The following is a 20,941-nucleotide window of genomic DNA, read 5'->3' on the forward strand; positions in this document are numbered from 1 at the left end:
TGAATAAAGGCAAGCAACCAGCAGAGGACAGCAGAGCAGAGCTACTGATCAGCTGTTCTGGGGAAATTTGCATACGTGCAGTGCGGTCAGCCTAAGTTGAAGGTGAACCTGCGAAGAAGACCCAAGGAGTTTGAATAAAGGCAAGCAACCAGCAGAGGACAGCAGAGCAGAGCTACTGATCAGCTGTTCTGGGGAAATTTGCATACGTGCAGTGCGGTCAGCCTAAGTTGAAGGTGAACCTGCGAAGAAGACCCAAGGAGTTTGAATAAAGGCAAGCAACCAGCAGAGGACAGCAGAGCAGAGCTACTGATCAGCTGTTCTGGGGAAATTTGCATACGTGCAGTGCGGTCAGCCTAAGTTGAAGGTGAACCTGCGAAGAAGACCCAAGGAGTTTGAATAAAGGCAAGCAACCAGCAGAGGACAGCAGAGCAGAGCTACTGATCAGCTGTTCTGGGGAAATTTGCATACGTGCAGTGCGGTCAGCCTAAGTTGAAGGTGAACCTGCGAAGAAGACCCAAGGAGTATGAATAAAGGCAAGCAACCAGCAGAGGACAGCAGAGCAGAGCTACTGATCAGCTGTTCTGGGGAAATTTGCATACGTGCAGTGCGGTCAGCCTAAGTTGAAGGTGAACCTGCGAAGAAGACCCAAGGAGTTTGAATAAAGGCAAGCAACCAGCAGAGGACAGCAGAGCAGAGCTACTGATCAGCTGTTCTGGGGAAATTTGCATACGTGCAGTGCGGTCAGCCTAAGTTGAAGGTGGTTTGTGGAGGGGCTGTTGGCAAGTGACAGTTAAACCCGAAACACTTTGTGAGTGTTTCCCACCCTACCTCCTCCTCTAACCAACCCCCCCACCCCACGGTGGTTGGGAAGCGGGAGCAGGGGCCTGTCGTGAAGGTGAGTGAGTGCCTTTAAATTTGCTTACCTTTCAGCGGGATCAGGGTTTGAGGTAATATCAGGTAAGCTCTTCCGTTCTTTTTCTTGTTTTTTTTTAATCTAGAGGGGATGTCAGGGAAGGCAGTACAATGCTCCTCCTGCAGAATGTTTGAGGTGAGGGACGCCGTCAGTGTCCCTGCTGATTTCATCTGTGGGAAGTGCACCCAACTCCAGCTCCTCAAAAACCGTGTTAGGGACCTGGAGCTTGAGCTGGATGAACTTCGGATCATTCGGGAGGCAGAGGGGGTCATAGATAGGAGCTTCAGGGAAGTAGTTACACCAAAGACTGGAGATAGATGGGTAACTGTAAGAGGGATTGGGAAGAAGCAGTCAGTGCAGGGACCCCCTGCGGTCGTTCCCCTGAGTAACAAGTATACCGTTTTGGATACTTGTGGGGGGGACGACTTACCAGGGGTAAGCCATGGGGTACGGGCCTCTGGCACGGAGTCTGTCCCTGTTGCTCAGAAGGGAAGGGGGGAAAGGAGTAGAACATTAGTAATTGGGGACTCAATAGTCAGGGGCACAGATAGGAGATTTTGTGGGAGCGAGAGAGACTCACGTTTGGTATGTTGCCTCCCAGGTGCAAGGGTACGTGATGTCTCGGATCGTGTTTTCCGGGTCCTTAAGGGGGAGGGGGAGCAGCCCCAAGTCGTAGTCCACATTGGCACTAACGACATAGGTAGGAAAGGGGACAAGGATGTCAGGCAGGCCTTTAGGGAGCTAGGATGGAAGCTCAGAGCGAGAACAAACAGAGTTGTTATCTCTGGGTTGTTGCCCGTGCCACGTGATAGTGAGATGAGGAATAGGGAGAGAGAGCAATTAAACACGTGGCTACAGGGATGGTGCAGGCGGGAGGGATTCAGATTTCTGGATAACTGGGGCTCTTTCTGGCGAAGGTGGGACCTCTATAGACAGGATGGTCTACATCTGAACCTGAGGGGCACCAATATCCTGGGGGGGAGATTTGTTAGTACTCTTTGGGGGGGTTTAAACTAATTCAGCAGGGGCATGGGAACCTGGATTGTAGTTTTGGGGTGCGAGAGATTGAGAGTAGAGAGGTCAGGAGCACAGTTTTGACTTCGCAGGAGGGCGGCAGTGTTCAGGTCTGTGGTTTGAAGTGTGTCTATTTCAATGCCAGGAGTATACGAAATAAGGTAGGGGAACTGGCAGCATGGGTTGGTACCTGGGACTTCGATGTTGTGGCCATTTCAGAGACATGGATAGAGCAGGGACAGGAATGGTTGTTGCAGGTTCCGGGGTTTAGGTGCTTTAGTAAGGTCAGAGAAGGGGGCAAAAGAGGGGGAGGTGTGGCGCTGCTAGTCAAGGACAGTATTACGGTGGTAGAAAGGATGCAAGATGGGGACTCTTCTTCCGAGGTAGTATGGGCTGAGGTTAGAAACAGGAAAGGAGAGGTCACCATGTTGGGAGTTTTCTATAGGCCACCTAATAGTTCTAGAGATGTAGAGGAAAGGATGGCGAAGATGATTCTGGAAAAGAGCGAAAGTAACAGGGTAGTTGTTATGGGAGACTTTAACTTTCCTAATATTGACTGGAAAAGATATAGTTCGAGTACATTGGATGGGTCGTTCTTTGTACAATGTGTGCAGGAGGGTTTTCTGACACAATATGTTGACAGGCCAACAAGAGGTGAGGCCACTTTGGATTTGGTTTTGGGTAATGAACCAGGCCAGGTGTTAGATCTGGAGGTAGGTGAACACTTTGGAGACAGTGACCACAATTCGGTGACCTTTACGTTAGTGATGGAAAGGGATAAGTATACCCCGCAGAGCAAGAGTTATAGCTGGGGGAAGGGCAATTATGATGCCATTAGACATGACTTAGGATGTGTTGGTTGGAGAAGTAGGCTGCAAGGGTTGGGCACACTGGATATGTGGAGCTTGTTCAAGGAACAGCTATTGCATGTTCTTGATAAGTACGTACCAGTCAGGCAGGGAGGAAGGGGTCGAGCGAGGGAACCGTGGTTTACCAAAGAAGTGGAATCTCTTGTTAAGAGGAAGAAGGAGGCCTATGTGAAGATGAGGCGTGAAGTTTCAGTTGGGGCGCTTGATAGTTACAAGGAAGCGAGGAAGGATCTAAAGAGAGAGCTGAGACGAGCAAGGAGGGGACATGAGAAGTCTTTGGCAGGTAGGATCAAGGAAAACCCAAAAGCTTTCTATAGGTATGTCAGGAATAAAAGAATGACTAAGGTAAGAGTAGGGCCAGTCAAGGACAGTGGTGGGAAGTTGTGTGTGGAGGCTGAGGAGATAAGCGAGATACTAAATGAATACTTTTCGTCAGTATTCACTCAAGAAAAAGATAATATTGTGGAGGAGAATGCTGAGACCCAGGCTATTAGAATAGATGGCATTGAGGTGCGTAGGGAAGAAGTGTTGGCAATTCTGGACAAGGTGAAAATAGATAAGTCCCCGGGGCCGGATGGGATTTATCCTAGGATTCTCTGGGAAGCCAGGGAAGAGATTGCTGAGCCTTTGGCTTTGATTTTTAGGTCATCATTGGCTACAGGAATAGTGCCAGAGGACTGGAGGATAGCAAATGTGGTCCCTTTGTTCAAGAAGGGGAGTAGAGATAACCCCGGTAACTATAGGCCGGTGAGCCTAACGTCTGTGGTGGGTAAAGTCTTGGAGAGGATTATAAAAGATACGATTTATAATCATCTAGATAGGAATAATATGATTAGGGATAGTCAGCATGGTTTTGTGAAGGGTAGGTCATGCCTCACAAACCTTATCGAGTTCTTTGAGAAGGTGACTGAACAGGTAGACGAGGGTAGAGCAGTTGATGTGGTGTATATGGACTTCAGTAAAGCGTTTGATAAGGTTCCCCACGGTCGGCTATTGCAGAAAATACGGAGGCTGGGGATTGAGGGTGATTTAGAGATGTGGATCAGAAATTGGCTAGTTGAAAGAAGACAGAGAGTGGTAGTTGATGGGAAATGTTCAGAATGGAGTTCAGTTACGAGTGGCGTACCACAAGGATCTGTTCTGGGGCCGTTGCTGTTTGTCATTTTTATAAATGACCTAGAGGAGGGCGCAGAAGGATGGGTGAGTAAATTTGCAGACGACACTAAAGTCGGTGGAGTTGTAGACAGTGCGGAAGGATGTTGCAGGTTACAGAGGGACATAGATAAGCTGCAGAGCTGGGCTGAGAGGTGGCAAATGGAGTTTAATGTGGAGAAGTGTGAGGTGATTCACTTTGGAAAGAATAACAGGAATGCGGAATATTTGGCTAATGGTAAAATTCTTGGTAGTGTGGATGAGCAGAGGGATCTCGGTGTCCATGTACATAGATCCCTGAAAGTTGCCACCCAGGTTGATAGGGTTGTGAAGAAGGCCTATGGTGTGTTGGCCTTTATTGGTAGAGGGATTGAGTTCCGGAGCCATGAGGTCATGATGCAGCTGTACCAAACTCTGGTACGGCCGCATTTGGAGTATTGCGTACAGTTCTGGTCGCCTCATTATAGGAAGGACGTGGAAGCTTTGGAACGGGTGCAGAGGAGATTTACCAGGATGTTGCCTGGTATGGAGGGAAAATCTTATGAGGAAAGGCTGATGGACTTGAGGTTGTTTTCGTTAGAGAGAAGAAGGTTAAGAGGTGACTTAATAGAGGCATACAAAATGATCAGAGGGTTAGATAGGGTGGACAGCGAGAGCCTTCTCCCGCGGATGGAGGTGGCTAGCACGAGGGGACATAGCCTTAAATTGAGGGGTAATAGATATAGGACAGAGGTCAGAGGTGGGTTTTTTACGCAAAGAGTGGTGAGGCCGTGGAATGCCCTACCTGCAACAGTAGTGAACTCGCCAACATTGAGGGCATTTAAAAATTTATTGGATAAGCATATGGATGATAAGGGCATAGTGTAGGTTAGATGGCCTTTAGTTTTTTTTTCCATGTCGGTGCAACATCGAGGGCCGAAGGGCCTGTACTGCGCTGTATCGTTCTATGTTCTATGTTCTATGCAAGACGATACTTTGAATGCAAGCATTTGCAGGTAATTAAGTCTTTACAGAGCCAGAGAGAGGGGTAACCCCAGGTTAAAGAGGTGTGAATTGTCTCAAGCCAGGAAAGTTGGTAGGATTTGGCAAGCCCAGGCCAGATGGTGGGGAGTGAATGTAATGAAACATGAATCGAAGGTCCCGGATGAGGCCGTACTCGTGTGTGGAACTTGGCTATAAGTTTCTGCTCGGCAATTCTGCTTTGTCGTATCTCTTGAAGGCTGCCTTGGAGAACGCTTACCGAAGATCTGAGGCTGAATGCCCTTGACTGCTGAAGTGTTCCCCGACTCGAGGAACATTCCTGCCTGCCGATTGTCGCGCGATATCGGTTCATCCATTGTCGCAGCGTCTGCATGATCTCCCCAATGTACCACGCCTCGGGACATCCTTTCCTGCAGCGTATGAGGTAGACAACGTTGGCTGAGTCGCACGAGTATGTACCGCGTACCTGGTGGGTGGTGTTCTCACGTGTAATGGTGGTACCCATGTCGATGATCTGGCACGTCTTGCCATGGCAGGGTTGTGTGGTGTCGTGGTCGCTGTTCTGAAGGCTGGGCAGTTTGCTGCACGGTAGCATGGTGGTTAGCATAAATGCTTCACAGCTCCAAGGTCCCAGGTTCGATTCCCGGCTGGGTCACTGTCTGTGCAGAGTCTGCACGTCCTCCCCGTGTGTGCGTGGGTTTCCTCCGGGTGCTCCGATTTCCTCCCACAGTCCAAGATGTGCGGGTTAGGTGGATTGGCCATGCTAAATTGCCCGTAGTGTCCTAAAAAGTAAGGTGGGGGGGGGTTGTTGGGTTACGGGTATAGGGTGGATACGTGGGTTTGAGTAGGGTGATCATTGCTCGGCACAACATCGAGGGCCGAAGGGCCTGTACTGTGCTGTACTGTTCTATGTTCTAATGGTTTGAGGTTGCGCGGTTGTTTGAAGACAAGTAATGGGGGTGTGGGAATGATCTTGGCAAGATGTTTGTCTTCATCGATGACGTGTTGAAGGCCGCGAAGAAGATGTAGTAGTTTCTCCGCTCCAGGGAAGTACTGGACGACGAAGGGTACTCTGTCGGTTGTGTCCTGTGTTTGTCTTCTGAGGAGGTCGGTGCGGTTTTTTGCTGTATCACATTGGAATTGTCGATCGATGAGTCTAGCACCATATCCCGTTCGTACGAGGGCACCTTTCAGCGTCTGTTACGCTCCTCCTCGTCTGAGCAGATCTTGCTGTCCTTGGTGGTTCAAGCTGTTTTCGGATGTTTGAAGCTATATGAGTTCAGAAATATGAAGGATAAACTGTATGAATGTTTTTGGTGTTAGAATGCTTAAGGTAAGTAATTTTGCTAATTGTCATCAAATCACAGTGCTCAAACATTTGCAATGATGTCAGTGGATCGCTACTTGTAATGATGCTACAGATTGCTTTTCAGTTGATATAATTATATCAACTGACAGCTAAATATTGCTTCTGAGAGCAAATGATACCCATGTGATGGCTGCAGAGTACAATTGATGTCAAATGAGCTCCAGTGAATGCTGTTGAAAACAAATGATGTCAACATTTTATATATGTTTATCTTGTAGTCAGTATATGTTAAAAGTAATACTCCAACATGATGGACTTGACAGAAGTACCATCACTTCAAATGTCAGGCACATGAAGTTAAATGTGAACTGGACATGAAGTGTTTGTTGCATCTTATGTTATGGATATTTCATAAATTCGAAATATGATTTGTCTTTGTACTAATTTTTAAATATTCTAATTCAGTACAAAATTTGTGTCTCATTTCAAAAATGTTACTTGGATTCCTTTGAGGTTTTTTTCGCTCATTTAAGGTGCATGACACAGACAGAAAGCGTATTGATGAGTTAATGGAAGAAAACCTGACCCTTGAAATGGCTCAGAAACAGAGCATGGATGAATCATTGCACTTAGGCTGGGAGCTAGAACAATTAGCCAAGACTAATGAATTATCTGAAGGTAAGCAAAGTCATGTTAAACATGTTACATTGATTTAGAATTTCTCAGGATAATTTTTGTCAATTTATTTAATTGCAGAACTTCCAAAAATATATTTTTCATATCATTTTATTGGACACTTTGATGTTGCATTCTCCCATTTGTGTTAGTTTTCTGAAAATCAGCTAATACTATAAACATACATTTTAGTAAACCAGAAAATGCCGGAAATATTCAACAGGTCTGCTAGAATCTGTGGAGAGTGAAACAGAGTTACTGTTTCAGAGTGAGGACCCTTTGTTGGAACACTTACGCACCAGACCTGTTGAGTATTTTCAACATTTTCTGCTTTTCCATTTTTGAAGTGCAGGTGGTTGCGACTACTCCTTTCCCGCTGGCTGTAATGGCGGGAGCCCATGAGGAGTCTGGGTGCCAGGTATGTTTTCTACCTGCAGATGGCTCTAAGAAGCGCCCAAATGGGGGCTGTTTAGCACAGGGCTAAATCGCTGGCTTTGTAAGCAGACCAAGGCAGGCCAGCAGCACGGTTCAATTCCTGTTCCAGCCTCCCCGAACAGGCGCCGGAATGTGGCGACTAGGAGCTTTTCACAGTAACTTCATTTGAAGCCTACTTGTGACAATAAGCGATTTTCATTTCATTTCATTTCAAAAGCCACCTTCCCCAGAGGCTGTTGCTCAGGAGGACCCTTATGAGGCTGGGACCCTCCAGATCTTGGTCACCAGAGAATTTCTGCTACGTTCATCACAGTCATCAAGACATAGCAATCAGCAGGCTGCCGCCACCTCTGCTGCTGATGTTAGAGCTGCACCAAGGTGTAGTATTAGGGTTGGGAAAGTTGAAACATTTTGATATCGTTCATCGGTACCATCACTAAAAGAAATTACACTTTTCCAAAATCATTTGATGGCTATGTGAATGTTCTGGTCAACTGAAAGTATTGTAAATTTGTACTTTGGAGTGTTGTTATCTAAAGGTTTAGCCATCATCCCACTCGTGATATTGTCCCACTCTGAGATGACCATTTATGCGATGTCAACCTCTGTGCAACTAGTCTCTTGTGTGTTGTCAGGGTGATGTGTTTAAATTGTTATATGATGGAAGAATTTGTAACCCTTAATTCCTCAGGAGACAGGAATGAGTAAGGGCAAATAATCAGAAATGATACTCCAGCAGCATCTGGCTTTTCTTGGTGTCCAAACCCAAGACATGCAGTTTTGTATGAGATCCTTAGATTGATCCTCATCTCAGTCGCAGTAGTGTTTGCATTATTTGATATGTCAAAAGTATCAATCAAGACTTGTCTCGCATTGCTATCATTCATCAGCAGACTTAGCAGGGCACTGGGTTAAGGTCATGTCCTAGTGAGTCTTGAGGCCAGAATGCACAAGTGCGAATGCAGGACTCATTCTCTCAGCGATTGGCCATCCCCTGAAAAAACAGGCATGTCTTCTATGGCATTGACAACTCAGAGAAGTGTGTACAGATGAGCTCACTTTGCTCTTCCTGAAACCTTTCAGCAATTGAGATATCACGGGCAGGTCACCCATGTCTTCCTCCTTCCATAGCATCAATGTGTTCATACTGTACCGCAGCAGATCCTGGGCTTTCTGGACATCTGTATTTTCATCTTCCAGTGAGCTCTCATCCTCCACTTGTTCACAATCTGGCAAGGGCTCACCTCGCTGCATAGCCAGATTCTGAAGAGCACAACGCACTGCAATCATGTGGAAAACCCTCTCGGGTGTATATTGCACTGAGGCAACAGAGCAGTCCAAGCATCTGAAGCGTATCTTCAGAAGTCCGGTCGTTTGCTCTATAAAGGAGCATGTAGAGGTGTGAGCAACATCGTACCTCTCCTCGGCAAGAGATTGAGAGCAATGCACTGGAGATGTCAACCAATGTTTAAGTGGGTACCTTTTTATCACCAAGCAACCCGTTCTGTCTCCTCGAAAATTCTAGGCACCTGAGAGTTACTGAGGATGTAGGAGTCTTGGCAACTTCCAGAGTACAAAGAATGTGCTTGCAATTCATTGCAACACACCAATTGAGGTTATTAAACATAGTTGCTGCAGCCACGGTGTCCATAAAGCCAGTCTGCATTCTTTGGGAAGCCTGAGATGGCTGTGAAGCCGGTGAATCTTTGAGCCTGGCTATCTCAATCCAGAGCAAACCTAGCATAATGATAGGCCTTCCTGCAAAGGAAATTGATGACCTCCTTTATGCAGCAGTGTGTTGCAGACTAAGAGATGCCACACAGGTCCCCTGTTGATCCCTGGAAAGACCCAGAGCAAAGAAATTGAATATTGCTATCACCTTCAAAACCACTGGCAGTGGAATGCCTCCGAAACCACATGGCATCAGGTCTTCACATAAAATTTAAACACTATAGCCTGTTCTTCCCTTTGAGAGAGAGAGGGAGCTGATTGTTGGCGATTTAACCCGAGAGTCACCACACCTCAGGCAAGGGGGTTGAGAAGGCAGGGCCTTCGTGGTAACCTCATCCAGTACGGGAATTGAACCTCGGCTGTTGGCATCACTCTGCATCACAAACCACCCGTCCAGCCAACTGAGCTAACCGACCTTATGTATGAACCCCTTTAGGATTCCTTTGTCTTGACAGCTGTGCAAATTGTTCACAATTACTTTAACACTCGATTTTGAGTTGCCAACTAGGTCTCTTACTACTTCAGCAGTGCCCAGTTCTAGTGGTGTTTCCAGCCAGAAATTGCAACAGGCTTTCCTGCTGAGTCTCCCAATTCCTAGGTACTGATGTCCTTTTGTCCTCACTTTCCAACCAACACTTCCACATTCAGTGAATGACCTACTGCCATATCCACCACCTTCAGAGTGCTGTGTTATGATCTCAGTAGAGGTGGATAACTTTTATAAAAACAAAGTATCCCAAACAACCCCACGGAAGAAACCAATGAACAAGATTTCACTTTTTAAAGCCTTTTACAGTAACTAACAAACTGAATTGACGTAATTCAAACATTTCGTCACCTGCAAATTATTTGAATTGGCTCACATGTAGCATCAACCATAATTCTAAAGTTCCTCACAGCTTTTCGACAGTTTCACCACTGATTGCTACCCTGAGTCAAATCTTTCAAGGGTCTTCACCCTCAGTCTGAGTTCCACTCAGTGAGAGTCTTCTGAATACGATTACCAGCAAGGCATACTTCTATGATCCGTCTCTCTCTCCCCAATCACCTTAGTCTGAACAGCAGAGAAGCTGCTGATACTCCTTTGCCTGACCCCCTTGAATAAACTCTGTTAAACAGACTAGTCAGCTCTGGTAAAATTGTATTTTCCACAGAAGAATTTGCTTCTGCCGCTACCAAGAAAGATATTCTGTGTGAGGATGTGGTTTCCATGCCGAGCTACAACAGAGCCCTAGCTTTAACTCAACACTTGGTTACCTGTCTATTTACCTTTGCTTGAACAAATCCAATTTCCATTCCAGCCTAGATTACGTGAATACTTCTCAGAAGTAATCTCAATATTGCCAAGACTTTGGATTTAAAGGGACTTTCACAAAAAGGAGATGCAAGCTTTTCCCCCAAAGTACAAAGCTCATGGAATGATGGTGCAGGATGGCGAGCTTTAGATTCTTGGGACATGGGGACCATCTCTCAGTGGACTGTATAGGCTGGATGGGTTGAACCCAATTAGAGCCTAGGCTGAGTTCCTGTCTGGGCATTTTGCTAGTGCTATTGGGGCAGGTTTATACTAACTTGTAAAGGGTGTGGGAACCAGAAGATATTATCAGAGGGGAATACCAAGGTGCACAATATTTTGAGGGATGGCACTAGAATAGAAAATAGTTTGTTAATGGATGGTGTTGTTGGAGGAGGAAGAAAGTAATTCTATCTAAATCATGATTACCATGTACGTATGTGAATGCAGAGTGCGCTTAATAGGATTGGTAAGTGACAGATGCATAGTGACATGTGGAAACATGATGCTGTGGCTATAACAAAGACCTGGCTCAAAGGAACAAGGATATTCCTGGATACAAGGTGTTCAAGAAAGAAGGGAAGGAAGAAAAGGGAGAGGAGTGGCAGTATTGATTTAGGAGCACATTGCCATGCTGGAGGATGTCCCAGAGGGATTAAGAACATCATCTATTTGGCTTGATCCAAAGAACAAACAGGGTAAAATTACATTACTTGGTGTAGTCCAGAGACCACAACTGGCAGAAAGGATGTGGAGGAACAAATCTGCAAGGAAATTATAAAGATGCAAAAATTATAGAGTAATTATAATGGGGGACTTTAATGACCTAAATATAAACTGGGATATTGGTAATGTAAAGGGCAGAGAGAAGCAAGAGTTCCTAGAGTGTATTCAGGAAAGGTTTCTATGGTATTTTTACAGACCAATGAGAAAGGAGGCATTGCTAGGCCTGGTTCTTGGGAATGAATTGGCCCAAGTTGATCAAGTGTTAGTAAGAGAACATTTACGCTACAGTGAGCGTCGTATCATTAGGTTTAGGTTGACTAGAAAAGGACCAAGAACGATCCAGGGTAAGAATTATTAACTGGGAGAAAGCCAGCTTCAGTGGGGTAAGAACGGATCTGGGCCATATAAAATTGAGTAAATGGTTGACTGGAAAGTCAGTAGCTGAACGAGGGCTACTTTCAAAGAAGAGAGTTCAGGCACAGGTACAATGTATTCCATTGAAAGGGAAAGGTGGGGCAAACAAATCCAGAACTCCTTGCATGACAAAAAAAATAGAAATTAAGATGAGGAGGAAAAAAATAGGCTTATGACAGATGTCCAGTAGAAAAACCAATTGAGAACCAGGCTAAATATAGAATGTTCAGAAACTTAACAATTTTAAAACTTAAAAGATTTATCAAAACAATAAAATGAAAACTGAAGCATATAATTTAAAATTACACAGTTAAAGTACTCTCTCAGAACAGCACCGCCCACCCCCACCACACACACGCACGCACACACACAAAATCCGCTTGGTCAAAAATACAGAAGTAAATTACCAACTCAATAACTCCCTTATAAATTTTTGTAACCATAAAAATCTAGTAATATTACCCAAAACTTTAATAACACTTCCACTAAGATTTGGAAATCCAAAATGAACGTTCAAAACCAAACTGCTTTCTGAAAACAAATATTTATTGTCCTTGTAATTGGGTGACTGCTTGAAATTCAAAATATTTGCACCTCCTCAGCACACAGGTGTAGTCTTCAGGATATTCCTCTGCGCAGTTAAACATCTTTCCTTAAATATATTTTGTTCTCTTTCACCTCAATTTCCATTGTTCTCAAACACTTTGAACTTAACTTCTCCAAATATAAATATATTTTATGTTTTCCTATTGCCTCCACTTAGGATCATAGATCTACAGCACGGAGACAGGCCCTTCGGCCCAAACTGGACAGTGCCCACAAAAAAGCCCATCTAAGCCGACCCCGTTTGCCTGCATTTGGCCCATATTCCTCTAAACCTCCTATCCATGTATTAAATGCCTTTAAAATGTTGTCAGTGTCCCTTCCTCAATCACTTCCTCTAGCAGCTTATTCCACATATGTCACATCCTCTGTGTCAAAAAGGTTGCTCCTCGGGTTCCCATGAATTATTTTCCCTCTTAACTTAAACTTATGCCCCCTAGTTCTCGACTTATGCACCTCAAAAAAGATCACCTCTCAGTTGCCTACGCTCCAAAGAAAGAAAGTCCTAGCTGTCCAATCTCTCCCTATAACTCAGTCGCTCGAGTCCTGGCAACATCCTTGTCAATCTCTTCTGCACTCTCTCCAGTTTAATAACACCTTTCCTATCTATAGTAAGGCGACCAAAACTGAACACAATACTCCAAGTGCGGCCTCACCAACGTCCTGTACAACTGCAACATAACTTCCCAACTTCTATACTCAATGCCCTGACTGATAAAGGCTACTTTTGTATCAGTAAAATTTAATATATTTTCCCCTAATTACTTATGAAACCACTGTAAGTTGCAAAAGTTCCTTATTTCTTCTAACCTCGCCCATTGAAATTCGACAGCTGTAAAGGCAGATCTCCACTCAACATATAATACAAATTTCATATTCAACCTATTTACTTGAAACGCAGACATACCATAACCTCTCAAATGCATGAACCTAACACCTTTACTTTTTTATCTCTCAGTTCTCACGGACAAAATGGGCTGGATTCTCCCAAAATGAGGCTACAAAATGAGACTATGTCCCCAAGCCGGCGTAAAAACAGTGGGGTTTTACACCAGAAATTCCTTACAAAAAGTTGAACAAATTCAATGCCCTGCAGGAGGCTAGCAGGGACATGGAGTGAATCTCTTTTGCTGCGGATACGGACCCCCGCACTTAGGGTTTGGAGTCCATGCATGTGCACGCCGGTGGCCTCCAGCGATCGCGCTGAGCTCCACGGCGGACTCGGACCGTGGAGCCACACAGAGAAAAGAAACCCCCCGATCGGCCGCGCGCACGAGCCTGAAACCGCACAGATTTAATCTCCAACCGCGTTTAAGGCCCCCCTGACCTCCAATCCTCCGCCCTCGACCAGGCAATGCCAGTATCCTGACCGGCAATAGGTGGTTAGTTCTACGCCATCGGGAACTCGGCCGGTAGGGGGTGGAGGTTTGATGGGCGGGCCTCTGGCAATGGCCCCCGGCAGCACGGCGTACTCCGCGCTCACGCTGATTTTCGGGGCCCAGAGAATCGCCAGGCCCGATAATGGTGTGAAATGAATTCTCCGCCTCTGCGCCGACCGCAGTTTCTCTATGACTCTATTAACTCCCCCCAGTATAATTAATCCACACTTGAGCACACGGCTTTTTTTTTTTACCGAATACCACCATATTTCCGAAAATATTTTTCAAAATACATCTTTGATTACATAGTATAAGATACTAGTTTTGTGTTAGCTGGAAAGTTTTATCCAGTCCTGGGTGCCACAATTTCGGAAAGATGTGAATGCATTCCAGGGAGTGCAGAAAGATTAGCTAGATGAGCAGCACTTCATCTTTTTTTATCAGGTACTTTACAGTCTTTTGGAGTCCGTGTTGAGTCCAACAGTTCCAGACCATAATCTCGGCTCCGATTTTATTTCAGATGGCAGATTTTGGTGGTTATATTATATTTTCCACCTCCTCTATACATATCTTTTGTTTCTTGTCCCATTACCACCTCCTTTTGACTTATGCCATTATCCCTTTTGTCACTTAATATCTCCTGCTTTCTGTTGTGGTTGGCAGAGCCCTTGACGATGTGTGTTGTATTCCTTGCATTTCTGCACTTGCCTCCTTTCCCATCCTCTTGAAATATCAATGGGTTCCTTCCTAAAAGCCAGACTCACTTTTCAAAGAGAACAGAGGGACTGCTGTGCGCTCTGTTTCACGGAGACATGGCTCACTTCTGCTTCACCGGACTGTGCCCTATAACCAGAGGGCCTCGGGTAAGGCTAGGGGAGGTGGGGTCTGCCTCCTAATCAACATCTCCTGGTGCCTAGATTTGGCAACACTGCTCCCCGGACCTAGAATACCTGACGCTAAAATGCCACCCCTACCACCTTCCGCGGGAGTTCAGCTCCGTTATCCTGATGGCAGTTTACATCCCACCCCATGCGGACGTGAAAATTGCGCTGGACGAAATATGCACCACCACAAAAGGCCTTGAAACGAAACATCCCAAGGCCTTGTTTATCATGGCATGGGGCTTCAATCAGGCCAAACCCAAGGATGTACTACCAAGTTACCATCAACATGTCACCTGTTGCACTGGAGGTCCAAACATCCTGGACCACTGCTACACAAATATCAAACATGCGTACCACTCTGTCGCCCGCCCACACTTTGGCAAATCTGACCACAAGGCTGTGCTCCTGCTCCTGGCTTGCAAGCAAAAACTGAAGCGGGAGAATCCGTCAAAGAAAGTTGTGAAATGTTGGTCTGAGGAATCGGATGATCTCCTACGGGACTGCTGAGAGTCAGTGGACTGGTAAGTATTTAAAAGCTCTGCGACCAGCCTGAACATGTACGCCACTACAGTAACTGACTTCATTAGTAAGTGTGTAGAAGACTGTGTGCCAAAGAAGCAAATCCGCATGTTTCCCAACCAGAAACCCTGGATGAACAGGGGTATCCACTGCTTGCTGAAGTCTAGGTCTGAGGCGTTTAAGTCAGGCAACCCTGACCGAGACAAGAAAGCCAGATATGATCTGAGGAAATCTATCAAAGATGCCAAAAGACAGTACCGGACCAAGCTCGAGTCCCTGTTTAGCCACACGGACCCCCGCCGACAATGGCAAGGGCTGCAAGACATAATGGGCTACAAGATGAAGGCATGTAAAATTGCCAGCTCCAACGCATTCCTCCCTGATGAGCTCAACGCGTTCTATTCCTGCTTTGAGCAAGAGGTCATGTGAGAGCATGCCTCCACCCTGGAAGCCTCAGATGAACTTTTATCTGAGGTCACCATTGCAGATGTCAGAGCAGCCTTCTCAAAGGTCATCCCACGGAAAGCCACTGGCCCGGATGGGGTACCCGGACGAGCACAGAGGTCTTGCGCGGATCAGCTGGCGGGGGTATTCGCATACATCTTGAACCTCTCTACAACAATCTGAGGTCCCTATCAGCTTCAAGAAGACGACCATCATGCCCGTACCAAAGAAAAGCCAAGCAGCGTGCCTTAATGATTATCGTCCAGTGGCTCTGACATCCATCATTATTAAGTGCTTTGAAAGGTTAGGCATGGCACAAATCAACTCCAGCCTCCCGGATTGCCTTGATACGCTACAGTTTGCCTACCGCTGCAACAGGTCCACAGCAGACGCCATCTCCCTGGCCCTGCACTCAACACTGGAACACCTAGATAACAAAGACACCTATGTCAGACTCCTATTTATTGACTACAGCTCAGCCTTCAACACTATTATTCCTGTGAAACTCATCTCCAAACTCTGTGGTCTGGGCCTCGACTCCTCCCTCTGCGACTGGATCCTGAACTTCCTTAACCACAGACCATAATCAGTAAGGATAGGCAACAACACCTCCTCCACTATATTCCTCAACACCGGTACCCCACAAGGCTGTGTCCTCGGCCCTCCACTATACTCTTTGTACACCTATGACTGTGTGGCTAAATTCCCCTCCAACTCCATTTTCAAATTTGCTGATGACACCACCGTAGTGGGTCGGATGTCAAAAAATGATGAGACAGATTACAGGAATGAGATAGAGAATCTGGTGAACTGATACAACGACAATAATCTCTCCCTCAATGTGAACAAAATGGAGGAGATGGTCATTGACTTCAGGAAGCGTAGAACATGCCCTATCTACATCAATGGGAACGAAGTAGAAAGGGTCGAGAGCTTCAAATTTTTAGGTGTCCAGATTACCAACAACTTGTCCTGGTCTCCCCATGCCGACACTATAGTTAAGAAAGCCCACCAACGACTTCCGGTGTCTACTATGCTGTGAGCAGTTGCACATTTAGCAGCTCCCACTCTTGGTGTTTTTTTTAAACGGCTTTTAAGCTGGATTTTCAGGGAAATCTTTTCTAATATAAGTGGAGAAAAGTGAGAGGAGGAGAAGGTGACACCTATCCAATGGAACTACGCTCAAAAAGTAATCGCAAAAGAAGGAATCAAAAGCTGGTTGGAAGTGAGGATCTGAGCTTGGTGGCTGCAATGGCAGAGAAGCGAGGTCCGATCCCGCCGGCTCAATGGCCGATGGATCAGTTGGTTACATATCTGGATGAGACGTTCACCTGGCACCGTAAGGAGTGTGCGGAGGACCTGACCAAGGTGGTAGCCTCGATTTAAGGAGGCTCTCGAATGGATGGAGGTGACAGTGACGGCCCAGGGACAGTTGTGCCAAAAGCTACAGGAGCAGGCGACGGAACAAGAAGAGCAGTCCACTGCGATGGTATTTTACAGGATCGGCTGGAAAAGGTAGAAGACCTGGAGAATCGTTAACGCAGGTAAATGTTTGGATCGCCGGTCTGCCAGAGGGAAAGGAAGGATCGGATGCCGGTGCGTATGTTGTGAAGATGTTTGAGAAAATGAGGGGCAGAGGCGTTCAACAGGCCATTGGAGGTGGACCGGGCCCACAGGGCACTTATGCGCAAGCCCAGGGTCGTGAGCCCCTGAGGGTGATGGTGGTGAGGCTGCATCGATTCCTGGACAAAGAACGCATCATGAGATGGGCTAGGCAGACAAAACGGAATCCAGGTTTACCAAGGCTTGAGAGCAGAGCTTGCAAGGAGGAGGGCGAGTTTTAATAAAATTAAAGCGGCCCTGTATGCAAAGGGAATAAAATTTGGACTGCTCTACCCGGCCTGTCTTTGGGTGACCTACGAGGACCGGAAACTATATTTTGGACCTGGGGGCAGTTAACGACTTGTTTCGTGAATTCTATAGTCGTTTATATGATTCGAAACCCCCTGCGGGGGAGGAGGGAGTGAACCAATTCCTGGAGAGGCTAGATTTCCCGAAGGTAGATGAGGAGCTGATGGAAATCTTGGGGGGCCCAATTGGTCTCGGTGAAATGATAGACGGATTGGGGGCAATGCAATCAGGTAAGGTCCTGGGACCTAACGGATTCCGAGTGGAATTTTATAAAAAGTTTTTGGGGCTAGTGGGACCGCTGTTATTTGTTAAGGCTTTCAATTAATTCAAGGAGTTGGGAGTGCTTTCCCCAACGCTATCAGAGGCATCAATCTCTCTCATCCTGAAGCGAGACAAGGACCCGGAGAGCTGTGGATTGTACAGACCAATTTCCCTTTTAAATGTAGATTCTAAATTACTGCAAAGATTTTGGCCACCAGAATAGAAGACTGTGTCCCAGAGGTAATAGGTGATGATCAGACGGGATTTGTGAAGAGGAAGCACCTGACGTCCAATATTAGACAGCTTGTTAATGTTATAATGATGCCAGCTGAGGGGCGGGAGGCTGAGATGGTAGTAGCCATGGACGCGGAGAAGGATTTCGACCGGGTGGAGTGGACATACTTATGGGACATTTTAGGTAGGTTTGGGTTCGGGCAGGGGTTTGTGGACTGGGTCCGGCTCTTATATCAGGCCCCAGTGGCAAATGTGAGAACCAACCGAACCAGGTCAGAATATTTTAATCTCGGGAGAGGGACAAGGCAGGGATGCCTGCTCTCCCCTTTACTGTTTGCCCTGGCCATAAGAGCCTTTAGCAATGGCCCTGAGAGCGTCGAGTGCATGGCGGGGGATAGTGAGGGGGGGGGGGGGGGGGAGAGAAGGGGGTTGGAGCACAGGGCTTCTCTCTATGTGGATGACTTGCTGCTTTATGTTACAGACCCGGTGGGGGGGGATGACCAAAATCATGAAGGTACTGGAGAATGTGGGCAATTTTCAGGCAACAAGTTGAATATGGGAAAGAGTGAGATGTTTATGATCCAGGCACGTGGGCAGGAAAGGAGACTGAGGTAGTTACCTTTTAAAGTGGTGCTGGGGAGTTTTAGATATTTAGGGATTCAAGTGGCTAAAGAGGGGGGCAGCTCCACAAGTTAAATCTGGGCAAAGCAGTCGACCAAATGAAAAGGGATTTTCGCAGATGGGACATGCTCCCTCTGAAGCAGGAAGGGTCCAGACGGGGAAGGTGGCAGTCCTCCCAAGACTGCTTTTCTTTTTTCAATGCCTTCCGAATTTTGTCCCAAAGGCTTTTTTTAGAAAAATAAACGTGGCGATTACAGGTTTTATGTGGGCAGGGAAAACCCCGAGAGTAATGAGGGCATCCTGGAGCAGGGCCGTGGGGAGGGAAGCCTGGCCCTCCCGAGCTTTATTAATTGTTACTGGGCGGCCAACATATCGGTGGTCAGGAAATGGGTAGTGGGCGAGGGGTCGGCCTGGGATCAAGTGGAAGCGGCATCCTACAAGGGTATGAGTTTGGAGACTTTACTAACGGCACCCCTGCCATTCTCAACGGCTTGGTACGCTACAAGCCCTGTGGCGGTGGCAGCCCTAAGGGTATGGGGGCAATGGAGGCAGCACATGGGATTGGAGGGGGCGTCAGTGTGATCTCCGATTTGCAGGGCAGCACGGTAGCATTGTGGATAGCAGAATTGCTTCACAGCTCCAGGGTCCCAGGTTCGATTCCGGCTTGGTTCACTGTCTGTGCGGAGTCTGCACATCCTCCCCGTGTGTGCGTGGGTTTCCTCCGGGTGCTCCGGTTTCCTCCCACAGTCCAAAGATGTGCAGGTTAGGTGGATTGGCCATGATAAATTGCCCTGAGTGTCCAAAATTGCCCTTAGTGTTGGGTGGGGTTACTGGGTTATGGGAATAGGGTGGAGGTGTTGACCTTGGGTAGGGTGCTCTTTCCAAGAGCCGGTGCAGACTCGATGGGCCGAATGGCCTCCTTCTGCACTGTAAATTCTATCTATGTAACAATCACCGGTTTGTCCCGGGGAGGCTGGATGGGGGCTTCAGGAGGTGGCAGCAGGCGGAGATTGAGAGATTTGGGGGTTTATTTATCCAGGAGGGCTTTCGGATCTTGAAGGCACTAAAGGAGGAGTTTCAGCTACAGTGCGGGAATGGGTCCTTCAGGTCCGGGACTTTGTACGAACGCAGGTTCCTAGCTTTCCACGCCTCCGCCTGAGGGAACTACAGGATAAGGTGATGTCAAAAGCTGGGGTTGGAGAGGGGAGGATTTTGGAGATATACAAGGAGTTGGAGTGGGGGAGGGCCTCAATCAGGGAGGTGAAGCGGAAGTGGGAAGAGGAGCTGGGACGAGATCTGAAAATGGCAAAGTGGGAAAAAGCCTTGAAGAGAGTTATTCATCCTCGTCCTGTGCCAGACTTGGCCTGATCCAGTTCAAGGTGGTCCACAGGGCCCACATGACGGTAGCCCAGATGAGCAGGTTCTTTGACGAGGTGGAGGATAGATGTGGGCGGTGTGGGGATAGCCCGTCTAATCATGTACATATGTTCTGGGCATGTTTGAAGTTGAGGGGATTCTGGCAGGGATTTGCGGACGTTATGTCAGATCTCCTGGAAGGGAGGGTAACTCTGAGTTTCAGAACTGGCAATATTTGGGGTATCGGATGATCCAGGGGCCAAGAGGTGGAGGGAGGCCAATGTCCTGACCTTCTCCTCGCTGGTTGCCCGGAGACGGATTTTGCTGGGATGGAGGGACTCTGAGCCCCTGAAGTCAGGTGTGTGGGTCAGCGATATGGCAGGGTTTCTCAGCCTGGACAAAATCATGTTTGCCTTGAGAGGATCAACTCAGGGGTTCGCCCAGAGATGACAACCGTTCATCGACTTCTTCAAAGAAAATTGAATGTCAGCAGTGGGGGGGGGGGGGGGGGGGAGGAGAAGAAAATAGGAGGCTTGGCAGCGTTAGATAAGGACAGGGAACTCAGTATACAGGTAATTAGGGCGTGGGCAGTAGGGGACATTGTTTTTAGGTTTTTTGCGTGTGTCGGCCCATGCGGTTGTTTAAGTTATGTTAATGTGTTAAACTGTGAAAATTACAAATGCTTCAATAAAATATTTTCTAAAAAAAAGAAAGCCCACCAATGACTCTACTTTCTCAGAAGACTGAGAAAATTTGGCATGTCATCTGTGACTCTCATCAACTTTTACAGATGCATCATTGAAAGCATTCTTTCTGGTTGTATCACAGCTTGTTATGGTTCCTGCTGTGTCCAAGACCGCAGGAAACTACAAAAGGTTGTGAATATAGCCCAGTCCATCAGGCAAACCAGCCTCCCATCCATTGACTCTGTTTATAATTCCCGCTGCCTCGGAAAGGCAACCAATATAATTAAGAACCCCACGCACCCCGGACATACTCTCTTCCACCTTCCGAGAGAAAAAGATAGAAAAGTTTGAGGTCCCGTACCAACCGACTCGAGAACAGCTTCTCCCCCGCTGCCATCAGACTTTTGAATGGACTTACCTCGTATTAAGTTGATCTTTTCTCTACACCCTAGTTATGACTGTAACATTATATTCTGTAGTCTTTCCTTCCTTCCCTAGGTATCCATGATGTGGAGATGCCGGCGTTGGAC

The 20,941-nt window shown here is 46.9% G+C and overlaps 1 protein-coding gene across 29 annotated transcripts in view; it reads left to right on the forward strand.

The window, feature by feature from the left end:
- Positions 1–20,941, forward strand: part of LOC119972565 (girdin-like) — a 649,171-nt gene that overhangs the window by 280,806 nt on the left and 347,424 nt on the right. For all 29 annotated transcript variants that reach the window (XM_038809673.1, XM_038809681.1, XM_038809689.1 and 26 more), the window contains exon 12: positions 6,772–6,916. In XM_038809673.1, coding sequence (XP_038665601.1) covers positions 6,772–6,916 — 145 coding nt within the window. The remainder of the gene's footprint in view (positions 1–6,771; positions 6,917–20,941) is intronic.

This window comes from Scyliorhinus canicula, chromosome 1 (genome assembly GCF_902713615.1).
Source record: "Scyliorhinus canicula chromosome 1, sScyCan1.1, whole genome shotgun sequence".
Lineage (NCBI taxonomy): Eukaryota > Metazoa > Chordata > Chondrichthyes > Carcharhiniformes > Scyliorhinidae > Scyliorhinus > Scyliorhinus canicula.